The sequence below is a fragment of the Crocodylus porosus genome, unplaced genomic scaffold, assembly GCF_001723895.1.
Source record: "Crocodylus porosus isolate Cpor-Errol unplaced genomic scaffold, CroPor_comp1, whole genome shotgun sequence".
Lineage (NCBI taxonomy): Eukaryota > Metazoa > Chordata > Crocodylia > Crocodylidae > Crocodylus > Crocodylus porosus.
In genome coordinates this window covers 69,954,201-69,971,814 of record NW_017728918.1, presented here as the reverse complement: position 1 = coordinate 69,971,814, position 17,614 = coordinate 69,954,201, and the positions used below count along the sequence as shown (strand labels likewise).

Here is a 17,614-nt window from a genome sequence, read left to right as displayed (position 1 = left end):
AGCAACCCCTGCGTCTAATGATTTGGTGACCTGATCGTAAAAGGCCACCAGGTTGGTCTGACAAGACCTGCCACTGATGAACCCATGTTAGTTGCCCCTGAGCATGCTTCCGACAGCTGTTTGGCAAACCTCATCTACTTCATCCTCTTGTTCTGGTGGACTACAGCAGACGCCCACCATCAGCATCATCCTTGTTGCTCTCCCCACTCTGACTTTAACCCAAAGACTTTCTACAGGACTATCTCAAGTTTCATACTGAGCGATCATACAGCTCTTTTACATGAGGACCAGCTCCTCTTCCTCTTCTCCCCTCCCCTTCCTTCCTAAACAGCTTGTACCCATCTATGACAGTACTCCAGTCATGCGAGCTGTCCCACCAAATCTTACTTATTCCAATCACGTCATGGTTCCATGACTGTGTGAGGGCTTCCAGTTCTTCCTGCTGGTTTCCCAGGCTCTGTATTTGTGTGTAAAGACCTGAAGTAACTAGGTGAACTTACCTAGGTGAAGTAACACCTGAAGTAACTACATTCTCACTTGTGCTTCCTCCAGGTCACCCATTTTCCTACTTACCTCAGGGATATGGTTAACAACCCCAGTGAACCTAGTTTAAAGACCTTCTGCCTAGGTTAGAGAGCCTGTCTCTTCCCTTTCTTCATCAGATGGACCAGAAGGATCAAAAAGAACACCACCTGAGCCCCTATTCCCCTCACCCTTGCGCTCAGAGCCCTGTAGTCGCTTTTGATCTGCACAGGGTTCCTCCTGTCAGTATCACTGGTACCCACATGGATGAGTAGCATAGTGTAGTAGTCAGAGGGCTGGATGAGTCTTGATAATTATTCTGTGACATCTTAGATCCAGGCTCTAGCTAAGCAGCATACCTCCTGAGAAATCAGGTCAGGTCATCAGATGGATGCTTCCGTCCCCAACAGAAAGGGTCACCAACCACCACCACTTCCTTTTATTTGCAGTGGTTTCAGTCTTCCATCCTTGGGGAGGCTTAGCCTGGTCTCTTCCATTGATGGAACATGCTCCTTCAACTGTGTTACTAGGATTCCATACCTGTTCTCCAGTCAAACTGCTGCAGGTGGGGATGAAGACTTCTGCTTGCAGCCAGAGGTCACAAGCTCCCAGCTTCCCATGATTGAAGACGTCAAAGCCCTGCTGGCAACACCATCTGCACAGCCATGCACTGATCTGCAGGATGTGCCCACTGCTGCCCAGGCCCTTCCCATGAATCCAAGTCCTCTTCCTTCTCCTGCGCTGCCTCTGGCAGTCTTTCCTTTGCAGTCCTAAGAGTCTCTTTCAGCGTGAAACTGAAGTCCTCATAGCTGAGAACGCTTCAGAGCTTCACCACCACCTCATGTAACTCTTTCCTGCTCTCTGAGGGACATCACCAGGAGGGTACTGCCCACATCACAGGGACTTCCCCACCTGGCTGCTGCTGGAAGGAACCTGCAAGCCACAGTCTCCACAGCACCAAACCAGAGTTTGGGCAGAAGTATCAGTGGTGAGCTGCCCTGCCTGGACAAACACCTCACAGATGCAAGCAGAGGAAGAGCTGGCAGTAGTAGTGTCTTTGGCACTCCACTGCAACATCCTGCAGCCATCTCTCTGGGTCTCTTAAATTTGCTACCTACCCCTTCCTGCTGCTCTCTCTAAGCAGGTTTTCCCTAGCAGGCTCCCCTGTAAGCTGATGTATTTGCTGCTCTTTGGTCCCAAAGGTGTCCTTTTCCCTGCTAACCTGTTTCCTCTCACCAAGCTTACAGTGAAGGAAGGCAAGAGAAGGGAGTATCTGGGCAACCTCCCTAGCAAACTCCCCACTCATTCTGGTCTTTAGTTAAACAAGGTACTAACTGCTGAGTTTTAGCTACTTACACTAAGTATCTAGGTTACTCTTAATTAAAAAAGTCAGAGGAAGGCAGCAAACTGACTTGTGAAGTGACTTGCCAGCTACTTGTAGACTGCCCTATTTGCTGTCCCTGGTCACTTGGGAATTCTCCTTTTATAATCTCCTGAGCCAGAATCACAAACTGTAAACTAAGGGCTTGACACAGGAATAGGAGCTGTCAATAGTCTGAGCTTGGAAGTTGGGCCCAGGAGAAATCACTAAATTTCTTAGATTTAGTTTATGCACTGTTCCCCCCTTTTTCTTCCCATTTATAAAAGTAGCCATTGTAAAATCTGGAAGTGGCTGTACAGAAATTGTGCAATGTCTGTAAATGAAAAGAAAATCATCCTTAGTACATTGGGGTGATTGTCATCTTAACCAATATCACTTTCCCATTATTTACCATATTTATTTGAATACAAGATGATGTTTTTCCCCTTCATTCAGCAGGGGAGAAAAAACAGGTCTTACCTTGGATCCACGTACCAGTGCTCTGGCTCTTCCCTGTCCAATCTCTGACCCTGGCCCAGGCTGATACTGCTGCTTCGTGAAGCATGCAGTCAGCAGCAATGCAGCAAGAGTGGGTAAAGGACCAGGACTATGGTCTGGGATGGGGGGCAACATGGGTTGGTGATGGGTGCAGGGGATGGATGGCACTGTGGGTGGGCAATTGTGTGAGGGATCAGGGAGGGAGAAAGGGCAGGTCTGGGGATAGGGTGGCAACACCACGTCCCTTGACCTGTGCTTCTGATTGGGGGGCTGCAGTGTGTTGGGGATGAAGCAATAGTGTGTGCTGCTTCCCCACCCCCCAACATGCTGATGCTCTATCCCCTGACCTACGCTTCTGATTGGCAGCAGCTGGGTCGGGGATGTGGCAGCAGCGGCAAAATCGAAGGTAGAGCAGGAGCCCAGGATCGGGGGGTCGGGCAGAACCATGTATTGCTTCCCTGACCCCTGCCCTATCCCCCAATGTGCTGGTGACTTATCCTGTGGTCCAAGCTTCTGCTCTGTCCCCCAATGCAATGCTGCCCTATCTTCTGACCCATATTGGTTAGGGGAGGTGGCAACAATGTTTCTGGGTATAGGACAGCATCGCTCATGGGGGATAGGGTAGGGGATGGGGGATCAGGCCACAGCAGGGTTTGGGGATCAGGTGATTGGGCAGACAGGCAAGGCAAGGACATGGGGGACAGGCCACAGAGATATGGAGGGGGGGCAAATGGGACAGGTAGCGGTGGTGCAAACATGGGAGGCAAGTGGTGGGGAAGCAAGGTATGGATGTCAGGCTGCCTGCCCTTCTCCTTCTGGTTTGAGACAAATTTAAGATGAGCCTCCAATAATTAGATTTTGTACATGTACAGTTATAACAAATGTATATTTTTCCATGTATGTAATCTAACTATTGGAGGGGTTGTCTTAGTTTCAGGTAAATAAGATGTGTTCTCCTTGAATGCCCAGCTGTCCTACCTGATCTGCTATAGTTGACTTGAAATGTAGCAGTTTGTGTTTGTAGTGAAAAATATTATGTATTTTCTGTGGTCATAGGGGTTAGAACTGGGAGCAATAGCTCTAAACTGCAGCACAGGAAATTTTGACTAGCGATTAGGAAGAACTTTCTGACTGTGATGGCGGTCAAGCCTTGGAACAGGCTAGGTTTTGAAATCTGCATCCCTCAGTTTTCAGGAGCGGGATAGACAGACGTGTGTGATGGTTTAGGGAGGAATGGTCCTGCCTCGATTAGGGGCTGGACATGGGCAGACCTAGAATTTTGAAAAAGGAGGTGCAGATGGTGAGGTGCATCATTACATATAACACAACACAGATTTTTCTCCAGGTACAAATAAACTGGAATCTGAAATAATGTGCCAGGGACCGAGGCTGTATTATTCAATTTAAGATTGAAGCAAAAACCAGTCTAACTTAAAAACAACCTGCAAGGCTGTGAAATAGGAGCTTCATTACCAGGAGAAGGGAGAAGATAGCAGAACTTCACAACAAAGGCTAGCTTGATTGGTGGAAGATGATGGCCATTAAGAAGAGAGGGTTATTAATACCAGTGGAATGAAGAATTTAGAAGCAATCGGGTAGATTATAATGGCGTATGAAATCAATTGACTCCCTCAGTACTGCCCGACTAGAAATGCTGCTGCTACTGCCAGGCAGTTGGTTTTAAACCCTTGGTGGATCAGGAATCAAAAGGGAGTGTAAATGCATCGGCGTACCCTCCTGGATCTGCCCTTGGGGCTGGACAACATGACCTCATGATGTCTCTTCCAGTCCTATTTCCCTGTGATCAGGTGTGCATTATGTTGCATTTATCAGTAGGGTATTTCATCTTTTGCTTTGCTGTTTATTCATCTGGCTTCGAGGTGGCAATTAAATTCCTCAGAGTCTTCTCTAGTCTTGATTAATCAAATAATTTTGTTTGATCTTTAAAATTTGCCACCTTACTGTTTTTGTGCATACTCACTGTCATTTAATAAAGTTGGTAAACAGCATTGACTCCACAATGTAAACTTTTGCTTTGCTGACCATTTTTTTACCTCTTTCTACATTTTTGTGCATGGCTATTTCAAATTTCTAAGGGCATGCAAGTATTTAAATCTAATCTTTGACTGTCTAGCTAAAAAAAAAAAAAAATAAGATCAGTGTTTACAATTAGGATCTTAAAACAATATTTAGGGATGAAAACGTACGTGGCTGAATCTTTAGAAATGGTGAGCACCTATTACTTTAGTTCATATCAGCATGAACTGTAAATGTGGATCAAGGAACCTAACTAGACATTTACATTTGAGTTTTTTGTCCTCATAGCTTTACATGCGTTTCATTTAGACCAAGTCTTTTTGAAAATCTAAATGAATTGTCAGCTGATTTAATTTACCATTTTGTTAATGTACAAACTTTGGAAAAACAACTTTTATCTGAAGAAGCAGTGGTATTCATTTAAGTATCTTAAGTTTCTATTTTTAATTTATCATTTCAGTTCATTCTCCCATTTCTGAAGAATGACTCTGGTTTGTAAATTCCCTACATCAGTGGTTCTCAAACTTTTTTTTTGGCAGACCACTTGAAAGTTGCTGAGGGTCTTGGTGGACCACTTAATCTCAATTGTCAGAAAAAATAAATCAAGTGCAGTGTCAAGTACAGATATTCTCGATTATTCCGCAACCTTTCTGTGGACCACCTGAATGGAGCTCATGGACCAGTGGTGGTCCACAGACCACAGTTGGAGCACCTCTTCCCTAGGTTACCTCTACATCTTTTATGAAGTTAGGTACAATACTTACTATGCTCCAAACTCTTAAAGAGAATCTGTTTTTTTAATGAGATGACATTTTTCATGATTTGGCCGCTAGATTTGGAAGCTCCTACAAAATCTTTGGTTAAATATCTTACATACGAAGTAGAATTGATGGCTTGTTGCTCTTTACCTTGTTATTCTGGTATTATTTCTTCTAACCTCATTATCTCTAATAATACCTCATGGTTAATGCCTGATAAGACTTGTCTGTGGTATCTATCTCTAACACTGAGTGCATCTACACGTGTCATTAAGGCAATGTGATAAACTCCAGCTTAGTTTGTGCCAGAGAAAACTGCTCCCAGGCACAGCATTTACACATGCACCCAGGACTGTAGCAGTTTGAGCCAATTTTATTTGTATTGAAATTTTTTTGTCTCATTGTAATGAAATAGAAATTCTGAATCCAGAATGGGCACTTCTCTGCGAAGTGCTATGAGCTTCTTATCTGTGGAATTTCATAGAAGAGCCCTACTTTACCAAACAGCATTATATTAAAATAACATATAGTAGTAGGAAACAAAATAATTTCCCAGCCATTTCCACCCCTCATATAAAAATACAATTAGTTGGTGATTACTTACTAATACACCTTTTGTTATTATTTTAGCTGTGGCCTTTTATAAGTCAAATAAGCAAGTATCCTATCTCTCAGGCAATTGGCCCAAGCTTATTTATGTTTCTGGGTAAAAGAAAATTTAGTGTCTGTAATTAACTGTCATAATTTTCTTTAATTTTTACATGTTACAGGTTCCTTTGTAAGAAAAACAGAGGTTTCTAATTGGACCTGTCTGGGGAGATAACATAATGATGCACGACAGGTTTTTTTCTTTTTGCTCTGGGAAGAAAATCCCAACCAAACACAAGTAGCATAAACATCAGTTTTCAGATAATTCAATAACGTTGGGGTTGCCTAAAATATGCTTTTTTGCATATTTTGACACATTTGATAGCAACTTTGTTATCCATCAGTTTTATACTTGCTTTCTAGTTTCATCTTTTTTATCACTGTTGTGCTGTTAGAAAAAGCTGTGTTAGTCTGAACTCTGAATCAGTTAGGGCAGGGGTTGTCAACTGGGGGTATGCATACCCCCAGGGGTGCTTGGAAAGGGGCTAGGGGGTACATGCAGGAAGGTGAGGACGGAGTGGTGCCACCTACCACTCCTCGCCGCCACCTCCCATGAGCAGGGGGGTGCGAGGGCAGTGGCTCCCCTTTGTGGGCTGCACTGTGGGGGGGGGGTACATCCACCACCCTATGCTGCCACCACATGCAAGCCCCACCTCTCCCTCCACCAGAAGTGTATCCAGAAGTAGTACATTCCTTAAAAAAGGTTGAAAACCCCTGAGTTAGGGCATTTATGCACATGTGCCCAGAGGCTCTTTGAACAATCTTCAGATAAAGCACCCCCATCACCATTATGAAGCATGGGGACACTGATGCATGAAATGTGGGAGGCTGCCAAAGCATGGCAGTTGCCATGCTCCAGCAGACTAGGTTAATCAAGTTTGCTCCAACACATTGGAATTACAGTGCTTTGGAGCAGCCTCCCTGCTTGTGTATAGGCACTCTTTGTTTCTAAGTTGCCATACTGCCCTACCTTCTGCCTTTAGTCTTAATGTTAATCTTTGTTAACCGTAATCTTTGTTAGTCAGGTATAACAATTATGTTAATTTATATTTTCTTTCTCAGTCTTTTGTTTTATGCAGTTGTTTTACTTCAATATTAGTAATGATAACTAATCAGTTTAAAAGAAAATACTAAATACTGAATCTTCCTTCTGTGCAAGTATTGTAATTTGTTATATTTTACCAAATACTTCAAGTAATGTAGGATGCTAGAGCACAGCTACCCAGGAGTACCAGAGATCATAGTTTTAGTCTTTTATGAGCAACATCATTTAGAAGTATTTGACACCATAAGAATTATTGAATATCAGCTTATTAGCATGATTAAATTGCTCTTTAATTTGCTTTAGAAATACAAGCCTGGTCGATGTGATGATATTTTAAAATGGAAGCCTCCCAGTCTGAATTCTGTTGATTTTCGCCTAAAGATAACAAAAATTGGTGGAGAAGGGTATGTAAACTTTTTCGCTTTTTAAATATGATGTAAAACATTCAGTTGAGTGCCTCTTAACAGCAAGTCTTTCTGTAATATGTTTTGAGCTTTTCTAGATTCAGTCCCTGCTTTATCAGTAGTGTTTATTCATAAGAAACATAGCTAGTTGTTTGATTAACAGTTGGTATTGTACCAAGAAAATGAATAACTGATCTAGTCATTATAGATGTAGTTCTTATAATTGAGTTTTCCAAATATGATGTTTTGAAAAAGTCATTCTATTCTGTAATATCTCTTTGGTACTTAAACATTAAGACATCTGTGGCTACTAACAGATTTGGGAGGGGGGTGTTGGGAATGAAAAGAAATGCACTTTACTTGTTTAACCCCGCTCCACAGCATCTGTATAGATTGGACGCTTCAGCAGAGCTTTTTGACACTGTTTTCTAAAGCTGATTCGATCAGCTATTTGATAAAAATGCTAAAAAAGCCCTGCTAAAATGCCCGATCTATACAGACATTGGGCAAGCCAGGTCAAACTAATGTGATGCCTCTTCTGGGCATGTGCTGGGCAGTGCCGAGTTTAGAGTAAAGTGCTGTTTTCCAGGTCGTTTTACATCTGTAAGCGGCTATGTTATCTCAAGTTCTTAAACCAACTCTGTGGCATTTTTTGCAAAGTTAAAAATGGCATACACCAGATTTAATCTGTTTTATCTGTCTGTAGTTGCACATAATTACAAAACGGTGAGCACTTGCTCAAAATCTTTAATTAAATGTAGCAAGTAGTTCTTCACTTTAGTTATTCTTCAGTATGTCATCTTCAGCACCACCAAACCTTCATGAAGCGGGGAAAAGCTTCATGGCTCAAAATATTTAATTGCCTTTAAATTCTATTTCTACATATTTCCATATTTTTTGAGTGCAAATGCTGCTTGTAAATTGTATTAATGTATAAAGCAGTTAGAGCTCCCCTGGATAATGATTTTTTTAAAGTCATTAGATAATGCTTACCATGGAATAAATTTTGTTCAAAATAGCTATTTGTGGATATTAACATCTGATATTCATTTCTGCTGATGGTTTGAAATACTGACATTTAACTTTTCTCTATGCCATTGGCAACTGACTGCAATTTAACAGTTAATACATATATTACTAATTGTTCCAGTGAACAGACTTAAATGGTAACAATTGCACATCTTTTGTAATATACACAGATTCTGAATATATGGTATCTTAAAGACATGGAGAATTTACAGAACTTTATACCTGTTAATTCTGAGCATGACACAAGATCAGAATAAAATGCATTTGGATTTTTGTGTTGGAATACCAAGTATTCAGTACCCCATGGCAGAACTGTTCCTGGGTGGGAATAAATTAGAATATATAAAGTTAGCTTTTGAGAGGCAGATGTTTTAGTTTTAAAATAATGCTATGTTTACTTTGCTCTATTTTACAGAATATTGATAGTAATCACAAATGTTAAACAGGATAATTTTTCATAATGCAAATTTGTTTCAGGACTCTTGGGTTTTCTGCTAAAGCTTAAAAAATGTTATAGTGATGGTCCATAACATCCAAACCAGCAGCCAAAATCACGCATTTTATATTAAGTCAAGTATTTATTTAATGAGTTGACGCTGATCTTGGACAGGCATTTATTGTCACTTATTACCAAGGATTTGGGCTTTCCATTTCCCATGGAAAAACAGAAAAAAAATGCAGCTTTCCCCCTTTACGCAAGAAAAACACAGATTTTTCATTTTAATGGAGAAACGCACACATTTTTCACGTTTGCAGAGAGCTCTCTGCACGCTGGAAGAGTTCCAGCCTGCAAGGGGCTGAGGGGAGTGGGAGGAGGGGGATTGAGGCCCCCATAGGGAGGGAGGGTTGGGGCGGCTGCCCCCCCAGGCAATGTGGGGGCCTTGGGGCCCAGGGCTGGAATGCACAGCCACAGGTCCCCGGTGGGGATGGAGCCATAGGCAGCTTGGGGGAGGGGGGACTGGCTCCCTGCTGCTATGCATACTCCTGTGGGGGCCGGGGGGGAATCCATGCCCCCCCAGATCTGTGCACAGGATGGGGGCAGATGCAGGCTGCCCTCTGCGGGCTTGGGCTCCCAACCCTGCTGCCCTCCCCCAGGGCCTCTGTGGCCCAGCAGGCCATGCCAGAGCAGGGCAGGGCACGGAGGTTTTTATCAGAGAATCTGCAATTTTTTCATCAGAGAAAACCAAGTTTCCTGCTTTATTATTGTATTAACTTAATTAACCAAATCTAAGATGTGGTTTTTCATCCAAATAACTTGGGGTGGGGGGTAAGGTTGCCTTAGATTTGAGTACTAGCTTGAGGCAGATGGCAGCTGAGCTCCAGGGAAGGAGGCATAGGGCTAGAGGCATTGAGCGGGGACTGTGTGGGAGAGATTGCACCATCTGCCCCCCACCCCCTCAGTCTGCTTCACCCCCTTTACCTTCTACTCTGGCCCTGGCTGCTCTAGTCATGAGATGGGATCACGCTGGGCTGGAGCCAATGACTGTCTTGGAGCTGGACAAGAGCAACTGAAGGTAAACAGGGGAGTGGATCAGGGACAGGAGGGCAAGAAGCTTGGGGGATGGATGGCAGAAGGTGTGAAGACAGGCATTCGGTGTTGAGGGGGGAGCAGTGGGCACCTGGCAGGGCAGGCAGTAGGCACAAACATGGGTGGGGCGGGGGGCAACATAGCAGGGGCCAAGTGCAGTGGAGGCAGGTACCAGAGTGGGCAAGTAAGTGGCAGAGGGCACAGGCATGGTGCAGGGCAAGGGGCAGGAGGGACACATGGTATGGGGGAGGGCAGTCTGGCCTCTCACACCCTGCCTCTGCTTTCCCTGCCACAGCTGTGGGGGGGATGAATTTAAGATGACCTTCCAAAAATTAGATTCTATGCATGGAAAATTATAATGAACGTAATTTTCCATGTATAGAATATAATTTTTGGAAGGAGGGGGGTGTTTTAAATTCAAAGTTTTCTTGGATTCAGGTAAATACAATATATTTGGTGGAACATGATGCTATTTGATTAGAACTGAAAATGTTACCAGACAACTCTTTCTGTAATATTAGTCTAAAATTTGTTGGACTCAGGATAAATGGCTAAATAAATAATTGGTTCCAATATGGAATTTGTAATGTTTTCTAACGTGGAAAATGTTTATGATCCTTCAGCTACAGAAAATGAATATTTGTTGTCACTTTTCAGGAGCAACTTTCTAAATTTTTGGACATACGAGCTTTTTATATATCTTTGATCTAATGTTTCCCACTTGCTAGGTTTGCATGGTCAATTTAAGGAGCACCTTTCTAATTTCAAATGCAACACAAAAATGAACAGCTTAGAATTAGAAATCTGGATATGCTGACTTGGGCTTTTCGATTATTCAGTGTACATACAATACACCCTCTTTCTTTTCCCCTAGTTTGTGCTATGTTGAATCACATGTAGCAATTAACTGAAGTTTGTAACAAGCTTACAGATACCTAAAAAAGCAATTTAATGAAGTACTGAGTAAAAATTTTAATTTCAGAGTTTTATAAAGAAATATTTATGGTGAGTAATGACCTATAAAATCATAGCTTCTGACCAATTAACCACAAACTATGTAGAAAAATACCATGGGATTCAATGCTTCAGTTGTTAACTTGATTATTCCATTATGGCTTGGCAAAACCTTCCCAATGTAAAGTTATTTTAAAGGGATAAATGAATTATAGGATTTTTTGATGCTAGCTGCAGTTCTAAAAAGGATAGCATATAATTTTATAGTATGAAAAGGCAGCTTTAAGCCTCTGAGCACTGTTATAATAAAATGACTATGAAAAAAGCTCCTGTTAGATTGTGTTCTAATAAAACTAGAAAATCTGTTCTGTTGAACTGAATGCCTTGCTGTTGGCAATTCTGAAATTATAGTATTGGGCTTCTTTCCCCCCTCCCCCTAAAGCTTGGGTTTCTGAAAACACAGTGATATCAGTGTCCAACCTGTTTAAGATGGAAGAGTATATTTTTTTTCCATAAGTCAAAAATACTATACTTTGAGCAGAGGCTTGACAGCAAAGTAATACAGATGTGATTAGAATGCTCCCCTGAAATGTATCTATTATGTTATAGTTCAATAAAACAGTAATACATATGGAATCAGAATTTGTCCCTGTATTGATCTGTCACTGACAAATAGTGAGGCCAAACTGATGCGTTGATCCTAAATAAATACTTGATAGTACTCTGTGATCTCAATGGAGAGTAGAACGAACAAATACTGAAATAATAGTGTAATAAGCATCTGCAAGTCCTCCTTCAACATTATATTCTCATATTTTCTTGTAAACATTAGAGAAATGCCTGGATCTGTACCACTTCACAAAGCAATCTTATCAGAGCTGCCAACCCAAAGGAGTGTTGGCTCAGGTTACCTTATTTTAAAAAAAAGTTACTTAAAAAAAATTAAGTAATGGTAAAGACTGGCATGTAGCTGCCTTTTCAGTGGCACAATACTTGCCCTATCTGGGGATTAGGGCAGACTGCTATTGGACCTGCTGGCCTTTTGATTGAGATGCAAAACTAAGATCCTGAACACTTTTGAATAATCTTGTGGCATATGTATAAAGGAGTCTTCTCTAATGACTTGGCCAAATTCCAGTTTGTGAAATTATTTTCCACCTACCTAAGATTTCCCTTCATCTTTCTCTTGCAATTTATAGTCCTAATTTTTTCTGTGGTAGCTTTGTTCACAACTAAATAGCAGCTGTGTTGCATCCCAGAGGTGGCTATAATTCTGTTACAGATGGGTGGCTCATTCTTTTATCTTTATTCTTTTTCCCACTGAAATCAGTGGGATTTTTGCTACTGAATTAAGAGTAGGATCAAACTCATGACCCATAAAGCAAACTGAGGATAAAAGCCTCTTACAAAAATGTTTTTCAATTTTATATATATAATTTTACAATAAGAAGCATTGCTTCAGTTCAGTAAAAAGTCCAGTTTTATAATGGGTCTTTTTGGTACCCAAAGTAATTGATCCTGAAGATTCAGTTTAGTTTTAGATATCACCATTTAACTGTTTGAAATGGCGGGGAAGGGGGAGAGTTATTTTGAAAAGCCTTTTAATCAGACAAAACAAAAGATATGAACCAGGAAGCACCACATCTATATATTTAAAAGAAGGTAACACCACATGCCGGTACTGAAATCACTTCAGATTTCCCTGGGTTGCAGTCATACTTCAGGAATATGAAGCCTGCCCTTCAACACTAGAGCAATACCTTGTGTTTGTGTCTTGTAAACTGTCAGGAATATGAATATATCCTAGTTCACTTAGTAAAGAAATTAGATATTAATCAAATCACTGCAGCAGGAAGAGTTGTCAATAATACTTAACTACTGTTCTGGCATATCATGGCTTTATCATAAGTAGAGAATTGATTATAAATGATCCTTATCCAAAAGTGCCTCATTCTCAGAATATTTGTAGGAAACTGTTTGAAGATTCCGTAAGCATTAGCCTGTCGGTGTATAAAGTAGCTGATTCCTAGAGGCATACAGAGACTGAATCTCAATTCTGCTCTCTGAATATGTGTGCAAATACAAATATGTAAAAGTAAATGCCAAACAGTTGGTCTGATAAATTCTGTAAAGGCATTTTAAAGGTGGGAGACTCAGATTGTCATAATTGTTGACATGGTTTCCAGTGACGGATGTGCTTAAGTTTTCTGTGAAACTTCACAGTACAAGAGAATTTTACCCATCTTGTAAGGGGAAAATAGATTGTAAAGTGCAATTTAAAAAAAATGGTTTTCTATATTGGGAAGTTGGTAGTTTTTCTCTCTGTGTGGAATCTTCAGCAGAGCACAGTATAAGCACCTTGACCTCATAAATTCAGGAAAAAAATGCTTTATTCAAAACTTGGACAAATTTGCTGCCAGCAAAAATGTGAAGCAATTGTCTTGGACTCATAGAGTCCCAGGCACAGAAATAGTGAATATAAGCAAGGATTTTTTTCCCTGTTAGATTAGATGCATGGTTACATTCTAGTATATTTTTACTTTACAGGAAGAATAATATGGAAAGTTTATCAGATAGAACTCAAGTAATTATAATTATTCTAGAATGGCCACACAGAATCATAGAAAATTAGGGTCGGAAGGGACCTCAGGAGGTCATGTAGTCCAACCCCCGGCTCAATGCAGGACCATCCTCAACTATATCATGCCAGCCAAGGCTTTGTCTAGCCAGGCCTTAAAAACCTCCAAGGATGGAGATTCCACAACCTCTCTGGGTAGTCTGTTCCAGCCCTTCACTGCCTTCCTAGTAAGAGAGTTTTTCCTAATATCTAACCTAAACTTCCCTTGCTGAAACTTGAGACCATTGCTCCTTGTTTTGTCATCTGCCACCACTGAGAACAGTCTAGCGCCGTCCTCTTTGGGATCCCCCTTTAGGTAGTTGAAGGCTGCTATTAAATCCCTGCTCAGTCTCCTCTTCTCTGGACTAAATAATCTCAATTTCCTCAGCCTTTCCTCAGAAGTCATGGGTACCAGCCCCCTATCCATTTTCATTGCTCTCTACTGGACTCTCTCCAATTTGTCTGCATCCTTTCTGTAGTGAGGGGACCAAAACTGGGTATAGGACTCCAGATGTAGCCTCACCAGCCCCAAATAGAGGAGAATAATCACTTCCCTCGATCAACCAGCAGCACTACTACTAATGCAGCCCAGTATGCTGTTAGCTTTCTTCACAACAAGGGCACACATACCCCTGTTGTTGGTTCATATTCAGCTTATTGTCCACTGTAACCTCTAGGTCCTTTTCTGTAGAGCTGCTGTTTAGCAGGTCAGACCCAGCCTGTAACAGTGTAAGGGATTGTTTTGTCCTAAGTGCAGGACTCACATTTGTTTTTCCTGAACCTCATGAGATGACATTTGGTCCAATCTTCCAATATGTCTAAGTCTCCCTGAATCCTAACCCTACCCTTCAGCATATCTACTACTCCCCGCAGCTTGGTGTCATCTGAAAACCTGCTGAGGATACACTCCATCCCATCTTCCAGGCTATTGATGAAGATGTTGAATGAACAGAACCAGACCCAGGACCAATCCCTAGGGCACAACACTTAAGATTTGCTGCCAACTGGTCATCAAGCATTGATTACTACCCTTTGAGCCCAACAATCCAGCCAGTTTTTTATCCACCTTATAGTACATTTATCCAACCCATACTTCCTTAGCTTACCTGCAAGAATGTTGTGGGAAACCATATCAAAAGCCCTGCTGAAGTCAAGGTATATCACGCCCACTGCTCTCCCTGTATCTGCAGAGCCAGTCATCTTGTCCTAGAAAACAATCAGGTTAGTCAGGCATGGCTTACTCTTGGTGAATCCATGCTGACTGTTTCTAATCACCTTCTCCTTCAAGTGCTTAGAGATGGATTCCTTGAGGAACATGCTCCATTATTTCTCCAGGGACTGAGGTGAGGCTGACTTGTTTGTAGTTCCTCTGATCTTCTTTCTTCCCTTTCTTAAAGATGGGCACCACATATGCCCTTTTCCAATAGTCTGGGACCTCCCCCGGTTCTTCAGGGGGGAAGGATCAGGAGAGCTGAGCTCTCCCATAAGAGACAAGAGCACCCCCCCCAACAAGAGGTGAGAGCTCCTGGCCTGTCTCATGCCTTTGTAAGCAGTCAAAGTACAGCACAGTCCTGAGTTAACCATGGCAGGTGCACAGGATTCCATATATTAACATATTGTTGACATAGTTACCTCTGATGGTATTCAGACATATAGGATAGTTTAGGAAGTTGCTATGCAAAATGATTTGGAGAAAATATTACCTGTATGAGGGGCAGGCAAGGAGAAGGCAGAAAGGTTCCGTGCTATTCTCTGAGTGAGTCAAAGTCTGCTTTTCTGAAGTCCAGGGTACTTACGCTGCTATTTTCCTTTCTTCCTTTTGTCAGGATCCTGAACTCTGTTATCTCATGGTCACTGCTGCCCAAGTTGCCATCCATTTCTATGTTCCCCACCAGTTCTTCCCTGTTTGTGAGCAGGAAGAACAGCATGGCCCCTACTTGGCCTCTCCAACATTTGCACCAGGAAGTTGTCCCCAGTGCTTTTCAAAAACTTCCTGGATTGCCAGTGTACTGCTATATCACCCTCCCAAGTTTGCTGACTATACACCAAACTGTGGGGTAAAGCATTCACACCTGAGGACAGGAGGGCGATCCAGGCTGACCTAGACAGGCTCAGCAAATAGGTGGACGAGAACCTGATGGTTTTCAACACTGAAAAATGCAAGGTTCTCCACCTTGGGTGGAAAACCTGCAGCATCCTTATAGGCTCAGTAGTGCTACGCTGGTTAGCACTACAGATGAAAGGGACTTGGGGGTCATGATTGACCACAAGATGATCGTGAGCCTTCAGTGTGATGCTGCAGCTAGTAAAGTGAGCAAAACGCTGTCTTGCATCCATAGATGCTTTTCAAGCAAATCCTGGGATGTCATTCTCCCCTTGTACTCGGCCTTGGTGAGGCTGCAGCTGGAGTACTGTGTCCAGTTTTGGGCTCCACAATTCAAAAAGGATGTGGAGAAGCTTGAGAGAGTCCAGAGGAGAGCCACGTGCATGATCAGAGGTCAGGAAAACAGATCTTATGATGAGAGGCTGATAGCTATGGGACTCTTCAGCCTGGAAAAGTGCAGGCTCAGGGGTGTCAGGGGTGATCTAATGGCCACCTATAAGTTTATCATCAGGGTGCTCATCAGGATCTGGGGGAACATCTGTTCACCAGAGCGCCTCAAGGGATGACAAGATTGAATGGTCACAAACTCCGCCACAACCGTTTCAGGCTGGACATAAGAAAGAACTTCTTCACTGTCTGAGCCCCCAAGGTTTGGAATAGACTGCCGCCAGAGGCGGTTCAAGCACCCACTTTGAACGCCTTCAAGACGCATTTGGATGCTTATCTTGCTGGATCCTATGATCCCTGCTGACTTCCTGCCCCTGGGGCAGGCGGCTGGACTCGATCCTCCGGGGTCCCTTCCAGCCCAAATGTCTATGAAATCTATGTATGAAACACAGTGAATGTTGCCATCATTAACGTAGTGAAAGAGACTCAGGTGTATACATTTTATCTGGCTGCTACACGACTGCCTTATGGCACTGTGGGTATTTGGTCTGTATTTCTTATATAAGAATACTTGTAATCATTTTCTGGCAGTTCACTTCAAATTTAAAAAATCTACTTTCAAAGTGTGCCATTGCACTTGGACAGCATTTATACTCTGGTGTGCTGAACATAATGTTGTACCTTCCACAATTAATGCTCAACATGCTTTTGGAATTTCTAATGTTGTGTTTCAAAAAAGAGCTCAGTCTCAGCTTTTTTATATGTTCAAGTGGCAGCCTTGGGCAATCTCCATCTGTCAGATAATTATTCTGCTGTAGCTACTCATTTCTCCAGATTTTTAAAAGCTTTGTCTAACATCCTAAAATCATCTATATGTGTGCACAATGGATCTGAAATCTAAGCTTGCATGTCCTATGAATCCTGCATCTTTCCAGCCAGGAAGACTGAGATTTCTCTTGAAACCCCTGTTAAGATAGACTTCAGTGCTGCCATGTCAGTTGTTTTAAGAGTTGTATACTTTGTTAATGAAATTTCTGCATGTGCCCTCAGAAAATGTCTCAAAACATTTAAACACATCTAAAAGTCACTTGGTTCACAAAAAACATGCTGCCTTGATAGAAATACTTTATAATGAAGTGGCTGTTCTGAAAGACTTCCAGGGCTCATGTAACTTGAATTTAAAGATGTTGAAATATTATTTATGTATAGCACATTTGAAGGAACTGTAAACCTCTTTGTATGGTATAGGAACAAAGAGATCAAGCTAGAACTGGTGGAAAATATTCCATTGCAGTATTTTAGATGGAAAATTGAGACTTTGGCTAATACAGATTTTTTTTTTTTGCAGGAATTGTCTGGTTTTCATAGATAATATTAATTTTTATTTAAAAGGAAAAGGCTTGATTAAATAAATCCTTCCTAGTGCCTTTCCAAAGCAATGGCTTTCCAAGACTAAATAAAATTTCTACATGAATGTTCAGTGACCCCCATGATTCACATAGGGGATCCAAAAGGGATATACTGGTGCATCATGGAAGTTATAGTTTAAGCACTAAGTCTGGTCCATAGACAAAAATAGAAGCATGAATTATGATTCCCAGGAGATGCTGCAAATTTTTTGTTTTAGATCCAAAGATTTTGCATGGAAAAACTGACAATTTTCTGGGCTGGGAACACTTCAATTTCCAGTTAATATACGTATCATCCATTTTCTTCATATCAT

At 41.8% G+C, this 17,614-nt stretch overlaps 1 protein-coding gene across 4 annotated transcripts in view; it reads left to right on the top strand.

Moving 5' to 3' along the window:
• RNGTT (RNA guanylyltransferase and 5'-phosphatase) overlaps positions 1 to 17,614 on the top strand; it is a 375,566-nt gene that overhangs the window by 267,910 nt on the left and 90,042 nt on the right. For all 4 annotated transcript variants that reach the window (XM_019537737.1, XM_019537735.1, XM_019537734.1 and 1 more), the window contains one exon: positions 7,172 to 7,272. In XM_019537737.1, coding sequence (XP_019393282.1) covers positions 7,172 to 7,272 — 101 coding nt within the window. The remainder of the gene's footprint in view (positions 1 to 7,171; positions 7,273 to 17,614) is intronic.